The 22449-nt window shown below is 36.7% G+C and overlaps 1 protein-coding gene across 8 annotated transcripts in view; it reads left to right on the top strand.

The window, feature by feature from the left end:
- The window catches only part of GPR141 (G protein-coupled receptor 141), a 169632-nt gene extending 151323 nt beyond the window's left edge, over positions 1 to 18309 (top strand). For all 8 annotated transcript variants that reach the window (XM_014565053.2, XM_032483705.1, XM_032483702.1 and 5 more), the window contains one exon: positions 15624 to 18309. In XM_014565053.2, the coding sequence (XP_014420539.1) occupies positions 15638 to 16549 (912 nt within the window). In that variant the 5' untranslated portion in view covers positions 15624 to 15637 and the 3' untranslated portion in view covers positions 16550 to 18309. The remainder of the gene's footprint in view (positions 1 to 15623) is intronic.
- Positions 18310 to 22449: the final 4140 nt, after the last annotated feature.

Genomic DNA, 22449 nt, shown 5'->3' with positions numbered 1-22449 from the left:
TAACAGAGAAGAAGGTAAACAAGTAGAAAATTTAGCCAACAAATGATCATAGTGGTGCCAAAGGGAACAAAGCCTACTTGTGATACTTGATGAAACACACTCAGCCTGAATCATGTGAGATGAAATTGTGAAAAACAGTCTTCTTTAGTGACAGCATATCCTTACTTTCCTGTGTTTTAATTCTTCACTGGGGTACATGGGAGCTTAGAGGGGAGGGAGGAAGTTACCAGCACGGCTGACTACCAAGTTTTGTCTATCGGAAGTCGTCCTCCCTTACTGGTCCCCTGACATGTTGTTTCTCTGTCATTTGGGGTTGGGTGGTTTAAGTAGCCCAGAAGCTGTGGTGAGGGTGGCAAGAAGACCATTGCAGCCGTGGAAATGGGGGAGTTTCAGGAACACACTTCCACAGATTTGATATTTCTTGAAAACAAAGCACAATCCTTGGGCAACAAGTATTTCTTTGAAGCAAGATTTCCAGTAAGGAGGAGAGGGATATATGTGAGGATCAGAATTCACAGCATATTTTAATACCTACAGACCTACAGATCTGAAGGAAGCTGTCCCTGGGAATAGAAAGAACTCACAGACTGCTCCCTCTGGCCTATAGAATTTCTGCTGAGAAATCTGCTGATTGCCTAGTGAGGTTTTTTTTTTGTTTTTTTTTTTTGTTTGTTTGTTTTTTTTGTAGGTTATAATCCTTTTTTCCCTGGCTGCCTTTAAAATTCTTTCCTTCTCTTCAACTTTGATAGTTTTAATATATTGCATCTTGGAGAAGGTCTTTTTGTGTTGAGGTAATTAGCTGTTCTTTTAGCTTCATGGGCTTGTATATCCAGTTCCTTCCGCAGGTTTGATAAGTTCTCAGCTATTATTTCTTTAAATAAGTTCTCTGCTCCCTTCTCCCTCTCTTCTCATTCTGGGATACCAATTACAATCACATTGCCCTTCCTAAAAGGATCAGATAGTTCTCATAGAACTTCTTCTTTTTTTGGATCTTGATTTTCTTTCTTTCTGTATCTGTATCATTTCTAGATTTCTCTCCTTGAGCTCGCTAATGAGCTCCATCTCCCATATGGTCTCTATTTCCAATGCCTTCTTCGTCTCATGTATTGTAGTCTTCAGATCCAGAATTTGTTTGGTTATTTTTTAGAGTTTCAACCTCTTTGGTAAAGTATTCTTTCTGTTTATTCATTTTATTCCTGAGTTCACTGAACTGCCTTTCTGGTTTTCTCATAGCTCATTGAGTTTCTTCATGATAGCTTTTTTGAAATCTCTATCAGTTAAATCACAATATTCTGTGACTTTGAGTTTAGTTTCTGGAGAATCATCATTTTCTTTTTCTGGTACCGTGTCACTGTGGTTTTTCATGGTACTTGATGACTTGTTTCTTTGCTGACACATTTGAAGTATTGAGCAACTTTCCTCTAAGTAAAGTTTTTGTCTTGTTTTTCTACTTGTCTCAAAGAATTCAACGGGTTAGAAATTAGAGGCCTTTCTTTTGTTTGCCAGTAGACGGCGCTATACCACGAGCTTTTGGTTTCTCTTAACCTGAGCTGCCTCTGGTTATATTTGAGATGGCACTTTCCACCCTTCACTGCCTCTGTCAGAAGCGTTGTCCCATGCCCTCATTATCACTGCTTGTGCCTGCAGGATCATCGGTGTCTTGCTGCTGCCGGTATCACTGGCATCACTGCCTGGGGCACCGAGATGGGTGGGCCCTTCCACCAAGTTCAGGATCTCCTGAGTTGCAGGCCACCCGCCACCCCACCCCTCCTCCCCGCCCTACCCCACCCACCCTCGCCACCGGGAATGGGGAAGGTGGTGGGGAGCTGGGGTCGTGCAGGCACCTCTGCCCTGTCGGATGTTGTCAGGTTCACAGGCTCTGCTGCTGCAGGTGAAGGGCAGAGGGCTGGGGTCGTGGGCACCTCTGTGGCTGGAGGGACAAGGTCTCAGGCCCTGCTACCACTGCTGCCCACTTATTGGCGGCTGTAGTTGCACTGTGGCTGGGAGGCCGGGGTTGTCTGCACCTCCTCCCCTGCTGTACTGAGTTCTCTGGTGCTCTGGGCTCAGCTGCTGCGGCTGGTGACCTGGGATTGCAGGTGCCATCTCTGCTGTTTTTCTGGTTCTACCTCCTCTGTTTGTTCCAATCCGCCTACTTTTAGATGTACAGATATGTGAAATTCTCCATTACCCTGGTGTGTCGGGCAGAGGCACCTTTGTTGAGTTGTGGATGCTTTACCGGTTGTAGATTGATGGGGAGAAACAAAGAGAGCCTCTCACTACACAGTGATGCTGATGTCACTTCCCTGCTACTTTATTTTTGGCATCCCATATATCCTTTTTCATTTTACTAGAATATACATTAATAATTCAGGGATGATCTGAGAGATTTCTGAGTGTTCGTGTTTCAGAATACCTTTCCTTTTCTTTCCACCTCAAATGGTAGTTTGATTGAAAGCAGAATTCTAAATTCAAAATCATCTTTCAAAACCATTCAGATTTTTTCTCCAGCCTTAAATATGTCAAAAGTCTGATGCTGATTTGTTTTAAATTATTTTATAGAATATCTGGTTTTTGTTTCCCTCTTTGGGAAGTTTTAGTATGTTTGGTTTCATTCACTGAACAATTATTTATTAAGAAGGTATTATGTGCAAAGCACTGTTCCCAGTGCTAGAAGTAAAACAGTGAACAAAACAGAATTTCTTGTCCTCAAGGAGTTTGAATCGTAGTGGAGGGAGCAAGAAGACAAGCAAACAACTAAAACATGTGGTATGTCAGTGATAAGTGGTGTGCAGAATAATAAAATAGAAAGATAGGATGAAGTGTGCTGGGTGGAAGCGGTAAGTGTTGACATCTTAATTATGAAGACCAGGAAAGGAATTAATGAAGTATCTTTGGCTAGAGATGTGAACGGGTTGAAGGTGCAAGTTGTGCAGGTATCTGGTGGGGGGGACACTCCTGAAGAGGAAATTTCATGTGCAAAGGCCTTGAGGTGGGAACATGCCAGGGATTTCTGAAGGAGAGCAAGGAGTTATGTTTAGTTGGAAGGGAGAGTTGTAGGAGATAAGATCAAAGAGAGTGGGGCGGAAGAGGGCTTAAATTCTATCAGGCCTAATAGACCATTTTCCAAATTTTGACTTGACTCTGAGTAACATGATAAGTCATTAGAGCGTTGTGATGAGAGGAGTGACATCTTCTGACTTACATTTTGAAATATCACTCTGGTTGCTGAGTGAGAATAGGCTGTAGGGGAGAATTCATGATTTTGTCATAATATTCACAGTGAACATGATGCAGCTCGAATCATAGTTGTAGTAATGCAAGTAGTGAAGAGAAGACACACCTTAGATTTATTTCATTTTTTGTGATTTTTAACTTAGAAAAATTCTGTACTTAGAAACACATTATATAAATGGCACAAAGGACTGCAATATGTCATTAACCCAGATTTCCCAACTGTAATGTTTACCACATTTGATTTATATATACATGTTATAATTTTTTGATCCATTTCAGAGTAAGTTGAAAACATGATGCTTTTACCCCTACAACACGCAGTATATATTTCCTAAGAACAGTACATTCTCTTATATAACCACATACAGTGATTCAGTTCTGTTACTTGATCTGTAGACTCTGTTCAGATTTTGTACCAGGAAAGTCCTTTATAGAAAAAAAATCTGGTTCAGGGATCCAATGTTGATTATTTTGAAGAAGAGATGAAAGAAGTTGCTTAAGGAGGGGAGGTTAATTTGGGGAGAAAAAGAGGACTCAAAGATGCCTCTAAGATTTTTCACTCAAGCGACTAGAAAGTGGAGTTACTATTACCTGATACTGGAAAGGACTTTGAAAGTAACATGTCTGTGTTTGCCTGGAGGTGGGGAAGAAAGGTACAGGAGGTCAGCTTTGGACATATCAAATTTGAAATGTTTATGAGACATCCAAGTGGATATGCGAGCTTGTTCTTTGCGATTTGAAATTCCATCCTGATGTGTCTGAGAGTCTTTTCTATTAATTCATCCCAGCACTGGGTGAGATCCTTTAACATAAATATGTCATCTTTTTCATGTGTAGGAAATGTTCTTCGATTATTTGAGTAATCCATTCCATTTTGCTCTCTCCGGATGATATTGGAACTTCTAGATTTGCCCTAGGTGTTCTGTAGAATTTCTTTGAAATATTCCTTCTTGGCCATCTTTTGTTTCATCTGAGAGAATCTTTCTGAACATTTTTACAAGTTCACCAATTGTGTTTGTTAGTTTGGTACATCTTTTATTCAATAACAACTATAATTGAATTTTTCTCACATCATTTTCTTCTCTTTGAGGGTAGTAACTACATTTAAAGTTACTTTTTCCTCCTTTGTCCTTTTAGCAAACTAACTAGTCTGTTAGTTCATTTACCTGAGGTGTTTGATTTTTTTTTTTAATGTGGTGTTTGTTTTCATAAAATATTCAGTGATTATTCCAGGCTTTACTGTTGATGTGATACACAGATGTCATCATTTGCTGTTTGATGTACCTGAAGCATGCAATGTCCTCTCCAGCCCGAGTCTTCAGTTTTGTTTAATTTGGGGGTGCGTTCTCCTAGGTGGTGTCAACTTGCACCAATCCTCTTAATATTTAAACTTGATCAGCATAATAGCCTGCTAATGGTACCACTCTTTTTGTCCTGCCCTCCTCGAATCCTTTCTCCATTCTGTTGCCAAAAGTAAACTTTCAGAATTGAAATATTAAAATGTCATTTGATATTTTAAAGTGTGCATCTCTTATAATTTTCAGATTGAAATAGGAAATCCTCAGAGTGGCAACATGCTGTGTATCTTGCAAGCCTCACGTAGAGATATTCACCTGTTTTCTACTAATTTACCTAATGTTCCTGGCACATCTATTGTTAATTCCCTGAACATGCATCCATGTCTTTTCTCACATGCTTGTCTTTACCTGCAGTGCTCTATCTCCTCCTCTCTGCATCTGGAACTTTAATGCATCCTTCAAGATCCAGCACCTGTTACATACCCGTGCCCAAACATTACTCCATCGCTACTACATTTTGATGCCTTTACTCTCCGCTATATGTTAAATAAATTACATCCCCCTCTGAATTCTTGTAGGTGTTGTAATAATTTATGTACTTCTTTCTCCCCTACCAGACAGAAGGAGATTTAAATGCAGGGAGGGAAATGTTTTATTCATCTCAGAATATTTACTACCTACTATATGAAAGGTACTTTAAAATGATATGATTTTTTTATTAAATAAAGTGAGAAATCCCAAAATAGATTATAGATGCTCTTCTAGAAGGGGGAGGGGGTCCTGTGGACTGAAGTCTATGCACTCATGAGGATGTGGATTGCCTAATGCCATTCTGTAGTACTCTACCATTTTTTTTTAGGACCCTCGCTTTGTAGACTGCTCTTTGATGTTGGTTCTACCATGGATTCCTTATATAAAACAGCCATAGAAGCCACTTCTATGTCTCACTTCTGATACTGAGGTAGTCCTCAGGCCATGGGCAATGACCACTGAGGCCCAAGCAGGGCTGTGGGCAAAGCACTGGGAAGGGAACTGGCAAGAGACAAGGAAACAGCCCCCGCCAAGCCTCAGACAGAGATGAGGGGCTCTCCTGTGTGGGGGTTGATGTCAGAGCAGAACAAAGAAGGGGAACCCTGGTGCTCCAGTGGCAGAGAGGCTGGATGTAGAACCATAAAGTCCAGTGGGACAGATTTAGTATGTCATGCTAAGACGTTTATACATCTCTGATGTCTGAGAGACAGTGGGAGGCCAGGGAAAGTTCTAAGAAGGGAAATAATATCATTTATGATATAATTTGGACTTCAGCCTCCCATGTCTAGTGGTACATTTGGGATCTACAAAGAGAAGAAACAAGCTGTAGGTATGAAAAAGGACATTCCAGGAATGGCAAGAAGATCTGTCAGTCTGGGCATAGGCTGAAGGTGGGGCGAGGAAAGAGGGGTCGTGACAAAAAATACGCTTTCACATATCAGTTGGGGTCAGATTTCAAAGGGCTTCTATGACATGGTAGGTGTCAGACTTCATTCTTTTCACTAAAAGGAACCAACGAAGGGTTTCAAGTAGGAAAGTGAGAGGACAGAGGGAAATCGGAGTTTGAGGCCAGTCTTCCTGCTGTGCTTCCGGGGTCAGTCACAGAGATAAACAAGAGATCACTGCCCAAGGCAAGGTGCTTCGGGGAGAGCCAGGGAGGCAGCCTGCTCACTTAGGAGAGAGTGCCCTGGTCTGCAGCTTATTCCAGACTCCTGACATCAGTTACTGGATTAGATCCAAATGTAGCCTTTTTAAAGATGTTTAATAAGATCAAGGTAGTTTTTCACCATTATTTCACCCATTCACCCACCCATCCCCCAAAAAAGTCTTAGTTCTGAAAGAAATTCAACATTAAAAACAGGTACACAAATGACTAAAATAAAGAATTTAAATGGGAATTAATAAAGCAGGAAAAGAAGGAATGAGATGCTTAGGTAAAGCATTCTGAGAGAGCAGCTGAGAGTGTATAAGGGCACCAGGGAGGGCCCTGAAGGAAAAGGAATCTGAGCTTAGAGCTCGGGCATATACAGGACGGGGTGAACAGGGCAGACTGTTGGGGAAGGGGAAACACAGTGAAGATGTAAGGGTGGCGTCTAAATATTATCAACAAAGAAATGTTGTATACGTTGTTTTTTAAAAATTCTCTGGCTCCTTATATTTGTAGTGGGTCATCTCCATGGAAGCAGAAAGTATGTCCCTTAATTTTCTTCAGGTGACACAGAGATCAGCTGCGCTCTTTTGCAAACACTTCTTATTATATTAGACAATCATCTGGGTAAATAAATACATTTATGTTACTTCCAGGTATAAAAATTTTGATGCTAGGAAAATGCTAGTCAACTCAAAGCCTGTAAGGGATGACAGCACTGCTGGCTGGGAGCCTCAGAGCCTGCCTTCCTCTCTGCCTTGTCTCCTCCCCCTCGCCCTATTTTTATTTTTAAATTTTTTTCTACAAGAATTGAGTTTGCAGTGGAGTCTTCAAATAATAACAAATAGTGGGTCTCAAACATTCAATCCGGAGTGACTTCTAAGTTGCAAGTGTTCTCCTCTTCTTTAAGTGTCTTTGTCCCAAAGCACAGGGCAAATTTCAAAACCTGAGACTGAATATTAAAAAATCCAAAAGCATAGCAACTAAATTTGACATCCAGGGAAAGAAACAGAGCTTCTCATTTAATAAGAGGCTATCTACTATCTGCAAGTGTTCACTGAACTTCACTGGGCACATTCTGTATATGACACCCGTCAAAGCCCTCAGCTGAGCTTGTCCTTGGATGCTGTGACTGTGGGTGTTGGCTCAGCTGCTCCAGGTCCCTAGGTGCTGCGTGTAGTGTCTGTCTCCCAGGCCCGACTGCTTCTCTCAGACATCCCCTCGGTTTTCCCAGTGTAAGGACTATTCTCATTAACAAGCTATTCTGCAGTGAGCCATTGGAAGCATTTCTAAACTCTATTTACTATTTTTGTGTGTGTTCAAAGTTTTTGCAATGAAGATATTTCTTTGCAAGATTTTAAAGTTTTGAACTTTCCATTTTGTACAAAAACTTAAGATATCCCCCATTCTTTTGTGGGCATCCAACTCTCACACGTAAAGTAATAGATTAGGAAATATTTAATAGTCCGGGTTTAAACAAATCCGTTTACTTTGGTTGAATTGATGTTGCTATTAATTGTCACTGAAGTAAACCACTGTACAAAAAGATCTGACATGAAGAAAGGATGTAGCTCATAACTCAAATGAGAATTGTCTGCAGATTTTACTGTTTCAACTTCAATTTGGAGAATACAGTTCTTTAATATAATATTGATAAGATAATGCTATTCATCCATGTGTCCATCCTTCTCATGTATCAGACAACAGGATGTGGTGAACATGTGGCAATGACCCTGTCCCCACACAGGTGGGGAAGTGACTCTGACAGTGTGGTATTGGACATGCACAGCCCTGGCTACAAGCAAGTCAAGTATGCAGGAGAACTTAAGTGTTTCTCTGAGAAAGAATGAAGGAGAGGAGAAATAAATTTTTTATGCCAACTAATTAAAAATTTCTATTAATCACTGGAGTCACATCGCATATGCAGAGGAATACTTCTTGCATACATACATTTTTTTTCTTTTTTTTTTCCTGAGAAGATATTGTAGCTGCATGCCTATCTGTTCTCCCTTACTGCCTTTGACTCTCAAAAGCCTTCACTGCATCATTGTCTTCTTTCTGTAGGCCCCATTCTAGTTTTGTTTGGCTTTCAAAAGCTGATGAGCCATCTTGGTAGAGGACAACTGTGTGGAATGGAGTGGTCTTCAAGAGAACAAAAAGAGAAAGTGCCATGTGGGAGGCAAAGAGGAAGAGTGTGTTAAAAAAAAAAAAAAAAAAAGAACACACTCTATGAAAACCTCTTAACCTCCCTTTTCTCATTATGTTACCTAAGCCAGAGTTGGAGCTAGGATGTGAGAGAGTGTGCCCCCTGCAGGCAGACTGAGAGAGTGCATGGCACAGCTTCGCTGAGAGAAGGCAGACATGCAGCAGCTGCCATCTAAGGCAGGCCATCTGTGAGGCTTGTACAATATCCCTGATGAACATGCATGCACAAATCCTTAACAAAATATTATCAGACCAATTCAACAGCACATTAAAGGCCTCATACATCATGACCAAGTGAAATTTATCCCTGGATGCAAGAATGGTTCAATATACATATCCAATCAATGTGATATACCTCATTAACAGAATGTAGGCTAGAATAATCATCTCAATGGATGCAGAAAAAGCATTTGATAAAATTCAATACCCTTTCATGATTAAAAAAAATACTCAAAAAATTATGCGTAGAGGAAACTTACCTCAGCACAATATATGCCATATATGAAAAATCCACACCTAACATCAGACTCAATGGTGAAAAACTGAAATCTTTTCCTCCAAGATCTGAAACAAGGCAAGGATGCTCACTCTGTTGTTTCTATTCAACATGGTACTGAAATTAAAAAGAAATTAAAAGAGCAATTAAGAAGAAAAAGAGCAAGAAAATGAAATAAAAGGTATCCAAATTGGAAAGAAGTAAAATTATGTCTCTTTGCAGAAAATGTGATCTCATATGTAGAAAACCCTAAAAGCTCTACAAAAACAAACAAACAAACAAAAACCCTGTTAGAATTAATCAATGAATTCATTAAAGTTGCAGAATTAAAAAATCATCCTATAAAAATCAGTTAGATTTCTATAAGCTAATAATAAACTATCTGAAACAGTAAATTAAGGAAACAATCCCATTAACAATAGCATAAAAAAGAATAAAATACTTAAGAATAAACTTAAAAGACTTGTGCACTGAAAACTATAAGACACTGATGAAAGAAATTAAAGCAGACAGAAATAAGTGGAAATACCCTGTATTCATGAATTGAAAGAATTCATATTGTTAAAATTACTACCCATAGTAATCCATCCCACCATAAGTGATCTGCAGATTTAATGTGATCTCTATCAAAATCTCAATGGCATTTTTTACAGAAATAGGAAAAAAGTCCTAAAATTCATATGGAACAACAAAAGACTGCGTGGCCAAAGGAATTATGCACAAGGAGAACAAAGTTGGAGGCATCAAATTTTCTGATTTCAAAATACATTACAGAGCTACTATACAAAGCTGTAATATAAAATATATTACAAAGGCATCCAAATAGTATGGTACTGGCAAATAAACAGACACAGAGACCAATGGAACACAACTGAGTCTAGAAATAAACCCATGTATAGATGGTCAGCCGATCTTTGACAAGAATATGCAAGGGGGAAAGTATGGTCTCTTTATTAAATGGTCTTGGGAAAACTGGATGCAAATGAATAAAATTGGAGTTTCATCTTACACTATATACAAAATTTAACTCAAAATAGATTAAAGACTTAATTGTGAGACCTGAAGCCACAAAACTCCTAGAAGAAAACTTAGGGGAAAAGCCTGTTTACATTGGCCCTGGAAATAACATCAAAAGCATAGGGAACAAAAGCAAAAATAGACAAATGGGATTATACACACTAAAAAGCTTCTGCACAGCAAAGGAAACAATCAACAAAATGAAGTGTCTTTTCCAGACACTTTTCCATTATAGTTATCACAAGATATTAACTATAGTTCCCTGTGCTTTACAGTAGGTCCTTGTTGTTTATCTGTTTTTTATATAGTAGCGTGTATCTGTTAGTCCCAAACTCCTAATTTATTCCTTACTCCTCTTCCCCTTTGGTAACCATAAATTTGTTTTCTATGCAAAGACACAATTTAAATGTTAGAACAATAAAGGTTGCAAATAAAATGATGGAAAAAGATGTAAAGTGCGAATACTAAACCAAAGAAGACTCGGTATATCAGAAAAAGTGGATCTTGAAGAAAGAATCATTTTTAGAAATAAAGAGGACATTTTATGATGAATATATCACTATTCTAAATTTTTATGCACCAATGGCATAGTATAGAAACATATAAAATAAAAGTTGACAGAATAATCTGTAATGAATGAAAGACCATAAAAACCTCCTCACATTTGCTGCTAGAACAGGGAGACAGAAAATCCCCACAAAACACTGTGTATGTAAATGATATGAATAATATAATTAAATGTAATCCCAGCTGACTATATAGAATACTGGAAGGATAACATCAATTGTGCATAAACTCTTAGAAAATGGTAAATGAGAGAACATTTCTAAGTTTGTTTAATGAAGTCAGTAAAACTTTTTACCCCCAACAAGGGCACTGAGAAGAAAATCATGGACCAGTCTTTCTCATAAGAGAACCAAAATTCTATGCAAAAGGACTTAAAATAAAATAATATATTATCGAGGTTTATATACCACATCAAAATGGGTTTTATTCCAGCTACACAAGTGTGGAGTATGTGCAAATCAATCATTGTAATTAACTGCACTAACCAAAAAAAGGGAGAGAAATCATGATTATCTCAACCAATACAAAAAAGCATATACAATACTTCTTTCTCTATAGGAAATTACAACACATTATTGAGACAAATTAAAGAAAATGGAGGGATATGTTATGTTCAGTGATTAGAAGACTCAATATTGAAAAGCTATTAATATCCATCTAAAGCTACTGATAGCTACAGTTTCAACACAACTCTGTTAAAAACCCCTGAAGTTTTTCTAAGCAGATTCTAGAACTTACATGGAAGTGCAGAAGGTCAAGTATAGCTCAGCTGACCTTAAGGAAAAGAAAGCTAGAAAAATTGCACTACCTGTTATGAAAACTTACTATAGTGCATTAGTGATTTAGACAGTGTGGTATTTGCACATGTATAGATCAATAAACCAGTGGAACACACTGGAGCCCTAAAAATGGACTGAACTGACCCATATCAGGTCGCCTGATTTATGACACAGCTGACACTGTAGTTTAGTGGGGTAAGGATGGTCTTCCCAATTATTGATTCTTAGTCAATTGGCTATCCCTATGGGAAAAAAATAATCATGGCTTTCTACCATACATTACCATTACCATAAAAAATCAATTCTAGATTAATTGTATACCTAAAAATGAAAAAAATTAAAAATTAAACAGAAGAAAACACAGCATACTGTCTTTATTACCTTTGAGCAGTCAGATTGCTTAACAGAACTTGACAGTGCTGACTTTGAAAAAAATTTGACAAAATTGGTAATACTGAAAGTTAGATATTCTGTTCATCAAAAGATACCAATTAAGGAATGAAAAGGAAAGTGGAGGAAGATATTTACAAGACGTATCTCCAACAGAGGAGTAATATCTAGGCTAGATAAAGAACTACTACTAATCAATAAGAAAAAGGCAGGCAACCAAACAGAAATATGGCAAAAGACTGCAAAAGGCTCTTCACAAAACAGGATATCCAAGTGTCCAATTTATATGTAAGAATGTGCTCACCTTTATTATTCATTGGGTAAATGAAGAATAAAACCACAATGCAATCCAACTATATCTATTACAACAGCAAAAATGAAAGAGGCAGAAAATTCTGGGTGTTCTTGAGGTTGTGGAGCAACTGAAACTCTCATCAAACGTTAGTGGGAATCTATATCAGAAACTGTTTGAGGCTTTCACAGAAGCTGAACACAGATATACCCTACAGTCCATCAATTCCACACTTAGGTAAATTCCCAACAGAAATGCATTAAGTAAATTCCCATCAGAAATGCATACTTATTTTCACAAAAGATATTTATAGGAATGTGCATGTATTTATAATAGCCCTATAACTGGAAATAACACTATTGTCTATTAACAGTAGAATGGATAAATTGTGAAATAATCATACAATGATATAATTTACTAAATAAGAACTAACTAAAACTATACACATGAATGAATCTCAAAGTATAATGTTGAGTGAACTAAACTACACACACAGAAAGGACATTGAATTTGTATAAAATTCAAAGTAGGCAAACCTATATGGTTTTAGTTGTCAGGATGGTGATTACCTTTGGTGAGGATATGTTTACTGTGTTAAAATTCATTGAGCTGTATACTTACAGCTGAGCACTCTACTGTTAAGTATGTAAGTTTTCAGTAATAATATTTATATTAATTTTAGTAACTTCACTAGGTTCTGTGAATACAAAGGAAAATACAATTCTTCCCTGGTCAGTCTTATTTGGAAGGCAGAAGTGTAACTGGAGTTAATAGCAGAAACATCACTGACTACTGCTTCCTGAAATCTATGATATATAGTACTGGATACCTGTGCCATGGCTGTCCCAGAGAAACCAGACATTTCCACTCCTGTCTTGCCAGATGATCTGATCTCTCTACAGACTGACATCCCGACTCACTTTGGCCTCCAAGTTTTGCAGTAGCACAACAGACTAGCAGAAACTAGGTCACATATAAGCACTATAACTGCAAAAAATGTGTACAGAAATTGTCTGGCAGACCAGAAAGTGTTGGAATGGACGTTGAATGAGCTACCTTATGGGATCTGCTGTAAACCAAGTAAAGGGCGTAGGAAAGAGAAATTCAAAAAGAAGGAAGAGCAGCTTTCAAGATATATTGGCATATAGCTATGTGAGTAGAATCGGATTTCTTAATAGCCTCCCCTTCTTCTGATGTTAAGATTTAGAAACTTGGGCTTAGAGGCACAACTTGCTTCTCCATGTGTGTATGAGAGAGAGAAAGAGACAGACAGACAGAGACAGAGACTTTGGAGAACTTAGCCAAATGATACCCTGCCTGGGGCTCAGTTTCTTCACTCAGTATAGTGATACATACACAATGCACATGGCTGCTGTGAAGGCTAAATGAGACTATGCTCAGGCAAGCATCTCATGTGGTACCTGGCACATATTAGAGGTTTAACATGAGCTTCTTATATCTGAGAGAGACCATGGCAGCTGGCGAGAAAGGAGAACTTGAGACAGATCGTATGCAATTATTCATACTTTCTTCTTCTTTCTGAAGTTGTTCCTTCTAAGTCATTAACCAAAAAAAAAAAGAAAAAGAAAAAGAAAAGATGAGTAGAATTTATGGTGGCACATTCATCCTTGATTCAGATACGAATACAGTGTAATTTCATGTTTACCTGATGGAACTACTTTTCTACAGAGGAAAATAAAAGGCAAGTACAGAGACTACACATTACATAGAACAAGTATAACATGAGGCAAGCTTTTAAAGTGGGTTGCAAGGAAATTCTGTTCCATATCCATGAAAGCAGAGGCTCTCTAGGGTCAGATTATTATTTTTCAAATTAGTTTTATTGAAATATAAGTTAATATGCAAGAAAATTCACCAATTTTCGCGCTCAGTCCCCAGTACCTTCATTAAAAAAATTAAATAAAACTAAAACTAAGTACCTCCCTCCCCCCTAAAAATTCACCAACTTTAAGTTTACAATTTGATGAGCTTTGACAAATAACTCCAACTGTATCTAACACAACGTAAAACATTCCATCACCCCATAAGTTCCCCCATGCCCCTTTGAAGTCAATTCCTTCCCCTGCGACTTGGGCCCTGAGCTACACTGGTCTTCTTTCTGTCACATTAGTTTTGATTATCTACAGAAAGAAATCATTCAGCTTGTAGTCTTTTGTGGATAGCGTCTTTTATTTAGTATAGCGTTCTCAACTTTATTATTGCCCCCCTGAAGAGCCTTTTAGACATTTTTAGACATTTTTCCCTAATTGTGTTTCCCTCGCTTGTGAAATCTAATACCATAGATGTAATGTTTGTCTGTTTATGGACTATAGGTATACCTATGTTTTGTACATTAAAAGTAAGATTTTTCATGCCTCAAGAACAAACATTTTCCCCCCATGGCAGGGAATATTGCCCTATTGAGAACACATGATTTTGTATAATGCTTTTTCGATTCACCAGTATTGTATCAGTAGTTGGTTCATTTTGACTGTATGAAGAGACATTCAAGAAATGAATAAATGCAAATGTATTACAAAGGTCGGGTACTAAATGTGGAATTCAGCTGTTCTTCCTAAAATTCGATCCTCAGTTTCCCTGCTATCAGTAAACAGACCTCTTATCACACAGTTCTTTAAGTAAGAAATCTGGGAGTGATTGAGACACTTCCTTTCCCTTCATTTCCCTATACATAATTCATGGCAAATCCTGTCAATTTTGCCTCTAGATTATTTCTTGAATCTGATCTCGAGGGATCAGAATTTGCCATTACCCTGATCATTCTAGACATGTAAGAATTTTGGTTTTTAACTTGAAAGAAATGGGAGGCAATTGAGGAATTTAAATAAGAAATTAAAATGACTTGATTTGTGTAATTAAAGATTTACATGCCTTTTATTTAGTAAATAATAAATTAGAATTTGGATAATAAATTAGAAGGGACCAAGACTATACAGGGAAAGGATCCTTCAGGAGTCCAGAGGAAAAATGATAGTAGTTCTTTTACGAACGTAAGGGGTGGGGATGGGAGAATGGGGAGGCATGCTGTTTTCACTGGGGCCCGTGAGAAGAACTTAGCCAAGATCCCACGGCTAGATGATAACATAGCTGTGATGAGAAATTCAGATACACCCTCCTGTTGCTTGCTCTTGCCTTGATTTAGCCAATTTTTTTGGCCAAACTAATCAGTATCCTAAAGGAATTAAGTATAAATACTCTTGGATCATTTGTGGATAAATTGGAAGGGATTAAGAGAATTAGGATATGTAAAAGAAAAAAATTATTTTGTGTACTTAATGTATCCACTCAGCTTTCTGTCCATTTTAGGTTCCACCTCCCCCCAGTGGTTGCTGCAGTACTAGTATCCATGTATCAGCTTCAAATGGCCTGCAATCTAATTTTATGCAAATTGTTTTGACTATGTAGACATGTCTCTGGGGGCCTCTCAATGAGGTTTTTAACCTATTAAAGGTTAAGAATCAATGATTTGTGCTTTCAGTCTAGAGTATACAGAAATGTATATGACAATAGTCTTATTCTTAAGGCAGATAAAGTTTACATCATATAAACAAATAAATGACAAAGTCACATTGCCTGTGCGATGTGAACAAAACATGAACAAAATTCTCGAAGTTTGTTAGTTACACTGGTGCTTTATCTCTTCCAGGTGACTTCTGAAGTATGGCTGGCCACAATATTTCCTCCTGCGTTGAACCTATACTGACACCCCATTTAACCAGGCTCTACTTCGTTGTGCTCATTGGAGGGCTGGTGGGCATCATCTCCATTTTGTTCCTGCTAGTGAAAATGAACACCCGGTCTGTAACCACCACAGCAGTTATTAACCTGGTGGTGGTCCACAGTGTTTTTCTGCTGACAGTGCCTTTTCGCTTGACCTACCTCATCAAGCACACTTGGACATTTGGGTTGCCCTTCTGCAAATTTGTGAGCGCCATGGTGCACATCCACATGTACCTTACATTCCTGTTCTATGTGGTGATCCTGGTCATCAGGTTCCTCCTCTTCTTCAAGCACAAGGACAAAATGGAATTCTATAGAAAACTGCATGCTGTGGCTGCCAGTACTGGCTTGTGGCTACTGGTGATTGTCATTGTGGTGCCCCTGGTTTTTTCTCATTATGGAACTCAGGAGGGGTATGATAAATATCACTGTTTTAAATTCCACAAAGAACTTGCTCATGTACCTGTGCAAGTCATCAACTATATGATAGTCATTATTGTCATAATCATTGCGGTGATTCTTTTGGTCTTCCAGAGTATCATCATCATTTTGATGGTGCGGAAGATACGCCACTCCTTACTATCCCACCAGGAGTTCTGGGCCCAGTTGAAAAACTTGCTTTTTATAGGGGTCATTCTTGTTTGCTTCCTTCCCTACCAGTTCTTTAGGATCTATTACTTGTACACTGTGGCAAACTCAAGTGAATGCAACAACAATGCTGCATTTTACAATGAAATCTTCTTGAGTGTAACAGCAATTAGCTGCTTTGATTTGCTGCTCTTCGTTCTCGGGGGAAGCCATTGGTTTAAGCAAAAGATAATTGACCTATGGAATTGCCTTTTGTGCCGTTAGCCACGAACTACAGTATTCAGAACTACTTCCTTTATATTGAGAGTGAAGACAGGAATGGTTATTTCATTACTTGATTAAAAAACCATGCCTTAATGTGGTCAAACAGAAGGACTATAAAATGTCAGAGGATTCATTTCAGCCCTTATTTAACTCCTACCATCTCTGAATGATACCTATACAAGGACTAGTGATGTTCAGTCCACCTGGAGTTACAATACTGCATTATTTTCCAATGTAAAATGTCTACTTGGCCCATTCAGGTACCATGGGTCTAATGGTTTCTGAGTTTTACTAGCTTAATGTAGGCCTGTGGATTTTTTCCCTCCTGCCCATATTTCTACTATTTCCCTCAAAGTTTCAAAATTGTGAAACTTTGGAACTGGTCTGGCTTCGTATTTGATCCTTCAGAAACTGAAGCAATTCATGTTAGGAAGGGAAGAACTGAATGAATTAAGGCAACTTTTTTTTTTTTCCAGCAAGGTAAATGCTCAGGATTTAAAGATTTTTCTTTATTTGTTATACTCTGTGGATCCATAAATTCATCAGATGAGTAAGAAATACCCCTGTGGGTTTTTATGATCACTAAAATTATGGAGTCATAGAAATTAGTTTTGAGGGAGAAAAAGCAATAACATACTGTATACAGGACTTATTCTCAAATTTTTTCCTGTTTTAAATTTTATCTGTTCTTTTTTTCAAGTTCTTTTAAGAACTTAATTTCTATTTGTCTTCTTTTCCCATCTTTTCTTAGTTTTTCTTCTTTCTCATTTGACCTATAAATTTGTAAGAAAACTTCTAAGACCCCAAAAAATTTTACGAAAATTTGCTATACCCATAAAATTTGTAGGAAAATAATTATGGTAAAATATTTTAAAAATTTAAAAAGTATTTACAGGAATGACATTGTTTCTCTTCTTATATATCCATGTCTTATTATCATAATATCTGTTAGCTTGTAGATTGTATTATATAGTCTCTTACAGATTTTAAATATGTTAATGTCAGGCAATATGCTTTTCTCTGTATTATCACATATTATAATAAAGACCTATTTATATAAATAAATATAAATAGGCCTATTTTTGTGGACCTATAAGAAATATTATCCCAAATATAGAAATGCAATATATAAAATATCTTATTCATTAATATTTACAGAATAATGAAAAAATTCATTTTGCCAGTTCTTTGTCTCAAATTGTTTTAAAAATAAATCTTTTGCAGGATTGGGAGTGACATTGGCCACTCAGGCCACTTTTGGTCTGGTATTTGATGGCTGGGGTCAGAGGCTAGACACCCTGCCTTGTGCACAATTAAAAATAATCAGGACTTGCTCTGTATTTGAATATTCTTTCAGACATTCATGAAGTAAAACATATGCTCATAATAATCAGAACAGTTAGTTACATTTTATTCAGTTTTCATAAACACATAGCATTTTCTTAGTATGGTTTTAATTTTCTGAATTTTTCAGAAATGCAGCTACCATAGATATTGAGGAAAGATTTTACTCTGTCTTCCTCAGAACTTTACCAAGAGTTGTTCATTCCTTTGGAAAATCACATTATCAATGGCAACACCATCTGTGGAATTAACATACAACACAACACACATGTAAACAATACAGGTGCCAACATCAGACTGCCTCATTTTGTCTCCTTTTGTGACCGTATCTGAGCATTTACACAATGAAATACATATATTTTATTATAAATAACTTTCTCTTTTGTTACTCATATATATATATATATATATATATATATATATATATAAAACAATTTGAACATTATATATGTGTAAAAGGGTTATATTATCTGTGAATTTTATTTTAGAGTGGCAAAAGTGTTACCAAATATCTACAATAAAAAGTAAGGCATTCGGTCTGCAAAGACGAGAACCAATGTCTACCACAGACATAGTCAATTTAAAAGGGAGATTTGCCAATTTTATGACATTATAAACTGGAAAGATGCTTCTATATTTTGGGAATACTTAACCTCAGTTTGATTCAATTCTAAATGATGTCTTTCATTTCTGTCATGATTAAACAGTAAATGCAACTTTTAGGAAAATACAAAGAAAATGTATATGTATTTTTCCTTTTTGATAAGACAACGGAATTTTCCGTGAACCTCTCAACTCTCAAATTGGCTCATAGTCAGTATCTACCAGATTTTGAACCCGGGAAAATGATAATTTTTTTTTTCAGTGAAATGAGTTTGTGTGTAATGATTCAAGAAGTGCTGAAAATCTGCAAACCCTCCCCAAATCCTCCTCAATGGGATTGCCATTAAAACAACATTCCTAGGTTAACAGGGCAGTTCTTCCAAAGGAGGGCAGCAGGACAATCCACTCCAGCCATCAACTCTTGAGTGTGAAATCAATGAGGTGAACCTTTGAGAAACTCCATCTCTTAGATTTGGTAGATTCTGCTCACTTAATCTCAAATAACATAGACCAAGGAATCTCATATATATTGGGGCTGATAGGAATAAGGAAATTCTTTGTGATAGAGGATAACTAGAGCATTTGGAAAATAGTTGGTAACAAAAACCCTATTGTAAAAGGGGCACAGTAATGGTGGATTTGCTTGGATGATGCTGAGAAATCTCATTAGGCAAAAGGGCGTCTACAGATATCAGAAACCAGCCATCAGCCAGAGAACCTGAGAAGGATTTTGGTCTTTGCAAGACTGAACCCTATTTCTGTGATAGAACCAGAATGCTAGGCATTTAGCAAGATAGAACTCAGAAAAATGAGCAAGTTCTGTCTTCTGAAGGGGTATACATGTTGGCTGGAACTTCCAGAGATAGGAGTTGGGCCCCAATGTCAAAGTGAACTTGATGGAGGCTTCAATATGACACACTGTAAAAGCTATGGTAATCAAACAGTATCATATAAAAATAGACACATAGATCAATGAAACAGAATAGAGAGCTCCAAAATAAACCAATACATATATAGTAAATTACGTTATGACAAGGTGCCAAGAATATAAATGGAGAAAGGATAGTCTCCTTAATAAATGTTGTTAGGAAATTTGGACAACCACATGCAAAAGAGAGAAAAGAGATTCCTATCTCATACCATAGACAAAAACCAACTCAAAATGAAATAAAGACAGATTCAAGATCTGAAACTGTAAAACTCCTAGAAGAAAACACAGTTAATAATAACATCTTTGACACTGGTCTTGGCAAAAATTTTTTTGGATTTGACACCAAAAGCAAAGGAAACAAAAGCAAAAATAAACAAATGGGAATTCAACAAAATTAAAAAGCTTCTGTACAGAGAAGGAAACAATTAATAAAATGAAGACCTATAGAATGGAGAAAATATTTGCAAATCATATATCAGAGAAGGGGTTAATACCTAAAATACATAAAATACTCACACAACTCAATAGCAAAAAGCCAAACAGTTCAATTTTTAAAATGGGCAGAGGAATTGAATAGACGTTTTTCCAAAGGAGATATACAAATGGCTAATAGGTATGTGAAAACATTCTCAACATCAATAATCATCAGGAAAATGCAAACCAAAACCACAATAAGATATTACCTCACACTGTTAGAATGGCTATCATCAAAAAATTAAGAGATGACAAATGTTGTTAAGGATCTGGAGAAAAAGGAACACTTGTGCACTGTTGGTAGGAATGTAAATTGGTGCATCCACTATGGAAAACAATAAGAAGTTTCCTCAAAAACTTTATTTTAATAAAATATAACTATTATATGATGCAGCAATCCAATTTCTCAGTATATATCCGAAGAAATTGAAAACAAGATCTCGGAGAGATATCTGCACTCCCATGTTCATTGCAGCACTATTCACAGTAGCCAGGATGTGAAACAACCTAAGTGTTCATCAGCAGATGAATGGATAAAGGTATATCATATAAATATATGTGTGATTCTACATACGGTATGTGGAATCTAAAAAGAAAATCAAAGTTTTAGAAGTAGAGAGTAGAAGTGTGGTTACCAGGGGCTGGGATGGTGGGGGAAATTGGGGGATGTTGGTCAAAGGACATATATTTGTAGTTATGCGAGTATGAATAAGTTTAGAGATCCAATGTAGACGTGGTGACTATACTTAACACTGTACTGAACAGTGGAAATATGCTGAGAGTAAATTTCAAGTGCACTTGTCACACAACACAAACAATGGTAACTGTGAGATATTTCATTAACTAACGACTGAGTAATCACTTCACTATGTATATGTATATCAAATTGCATCCTATACACCTTAAATATATTTAACTTTTATTTTAAAATCTTTAACTATAGTATTAGCTTCTAACTTCTGTCATACTAAAAATACTATCAATACAAAAGTTTACAAAAGATGAACAGGAAAAGGAAAATGTGTTGGTTTATTTTAGCACTAGATGGCAGCCCAAAGTAAAAAATTGCATTTGCTTTTTAAAGCTTGTTACTTCAATTATGGGGGTTTTTAAAAAATTTTTGTAGTTGTTTTGGTTTTTCGGGGGGGGTGGAGAGGAAGGAAGTAATTAAGTTTTTTAATTTATTTTTTTAATGGAGGTATTGCAGATTGAACCCAAGACCTCGTGCATACTAAGCATGTACTTTACCAGTGAGCTATACCATCCCCCCCTTATTACTTGAGTTTTAAGTTTATTTTTAAAAAGGGGGGAAGGTAGAGAAAAAAAAGTGAAGTAATAATAACCTTTTAGAGTTTTCAAAATTCTGCACTTAGATTCTCAGGTTTTTTCTTTAAAGGAAAATTTCAACTCTGTTTTCCTGTGGCAAGTCAACTGAGATATTGTTAAAATGTATTTCTTTAGCTACATGAGAAAAAATAATTCTGAAAGCAAGTTTTTTCTTTGCTTAGCTCATATTTAGAAATATTTATGCTTTATTTCAATAATGATCTGCTGCAACTCATTTTTTAGCTTAAATTAAGTTGATTCTCGTAAATAATTGATAGAGTACACAGTTGTTTTGTGGAAGATTGAAATTTAGGTGACCTATTATTATATTTTTTAATGATTGCAATTGACATAACATTTGAATGCTTTTAACACAGGATTTCAGGAAACTTCCCTACATTTGAAATCTTGAAAAGACTGTAATATATGAGGAAACTTACTTAAGTCTTTCTCTTCAATGACAGCCTATGGTTAGCTCTTAAAAACTTTTATTCTTCTGACTTGTAGATGTGATGAAATATTTCCCCAACTACTATGCTATATGATTTATGATTGCTGAAACCTGTATCAGCCAAGAACAACAACAAAAAACCCCAAAAACTAGGAAAGGGAAAGCAAGTTCAGACTTATCCTCTTTGCCACAAAGTTGAATATGTGGTGTCCATTGGGTACCAAGAAGAGAGAAGTGTTCATGAAGATTATTAATGTGAAAAACTTGGTGGTGGTTGCTGTGAATAATCTCAAGCTTTCAGAAAAGTTACAAATAGAATGCAAATAACTTCCTTCTCCTGAACCATTTCAGGGTAAGTGGCTGACCTGATATCCCATAACTTCCTACTATTTTAGAAGGGTATATTAGTACTGGTTTTTGGAGACCAATCTGAAAATACTTAAAGGAGTTTTAAAGATATATATTTCTTGGTATAGTAATTCTATTTCTATGTCAGTCCTTAGGAAATTCATACATGCAAAAGATCTATGTGCAAGAGTGTACTCTGGAGCATTATTTGTATTAGCAAAAAGTCAGAAAGCAACTAAATGTCTTCAAGTGAGGTGATTAGTTAATAAGCTATGGTATATCCTTGTTGTGGAGTTCTATGGATTAATTGAAAATGGAGGTATATGTTTTGACTTAGAGGACTTCCATATTATAAAGGGGGGAAAAAAGCAAGTTGTATCCCATCTCCATATCTTATGCCAACACAGCCAGTCTTTCAGCAGA

Source organism: Camelus ferus, chromosome 7 (assembly GCF_009834535.1).
Source record: "Camelus ferus isolate YT-003-E chromosome 7, BCGSAC_Cfer_1.0, whole genome shotgun sequence".
NCBI classification, from domain to species: domain Eukaryota; kingdom Metazoa; phylum Chordata; class Mammalia; order Artiodactyla; family Camelidae; genus Camelus; species Camelus ferus.
Note: the sequence above shows the minus strand (reverse complement) of the source record. Positions and strands in the feature narration are given on the sequence as shown.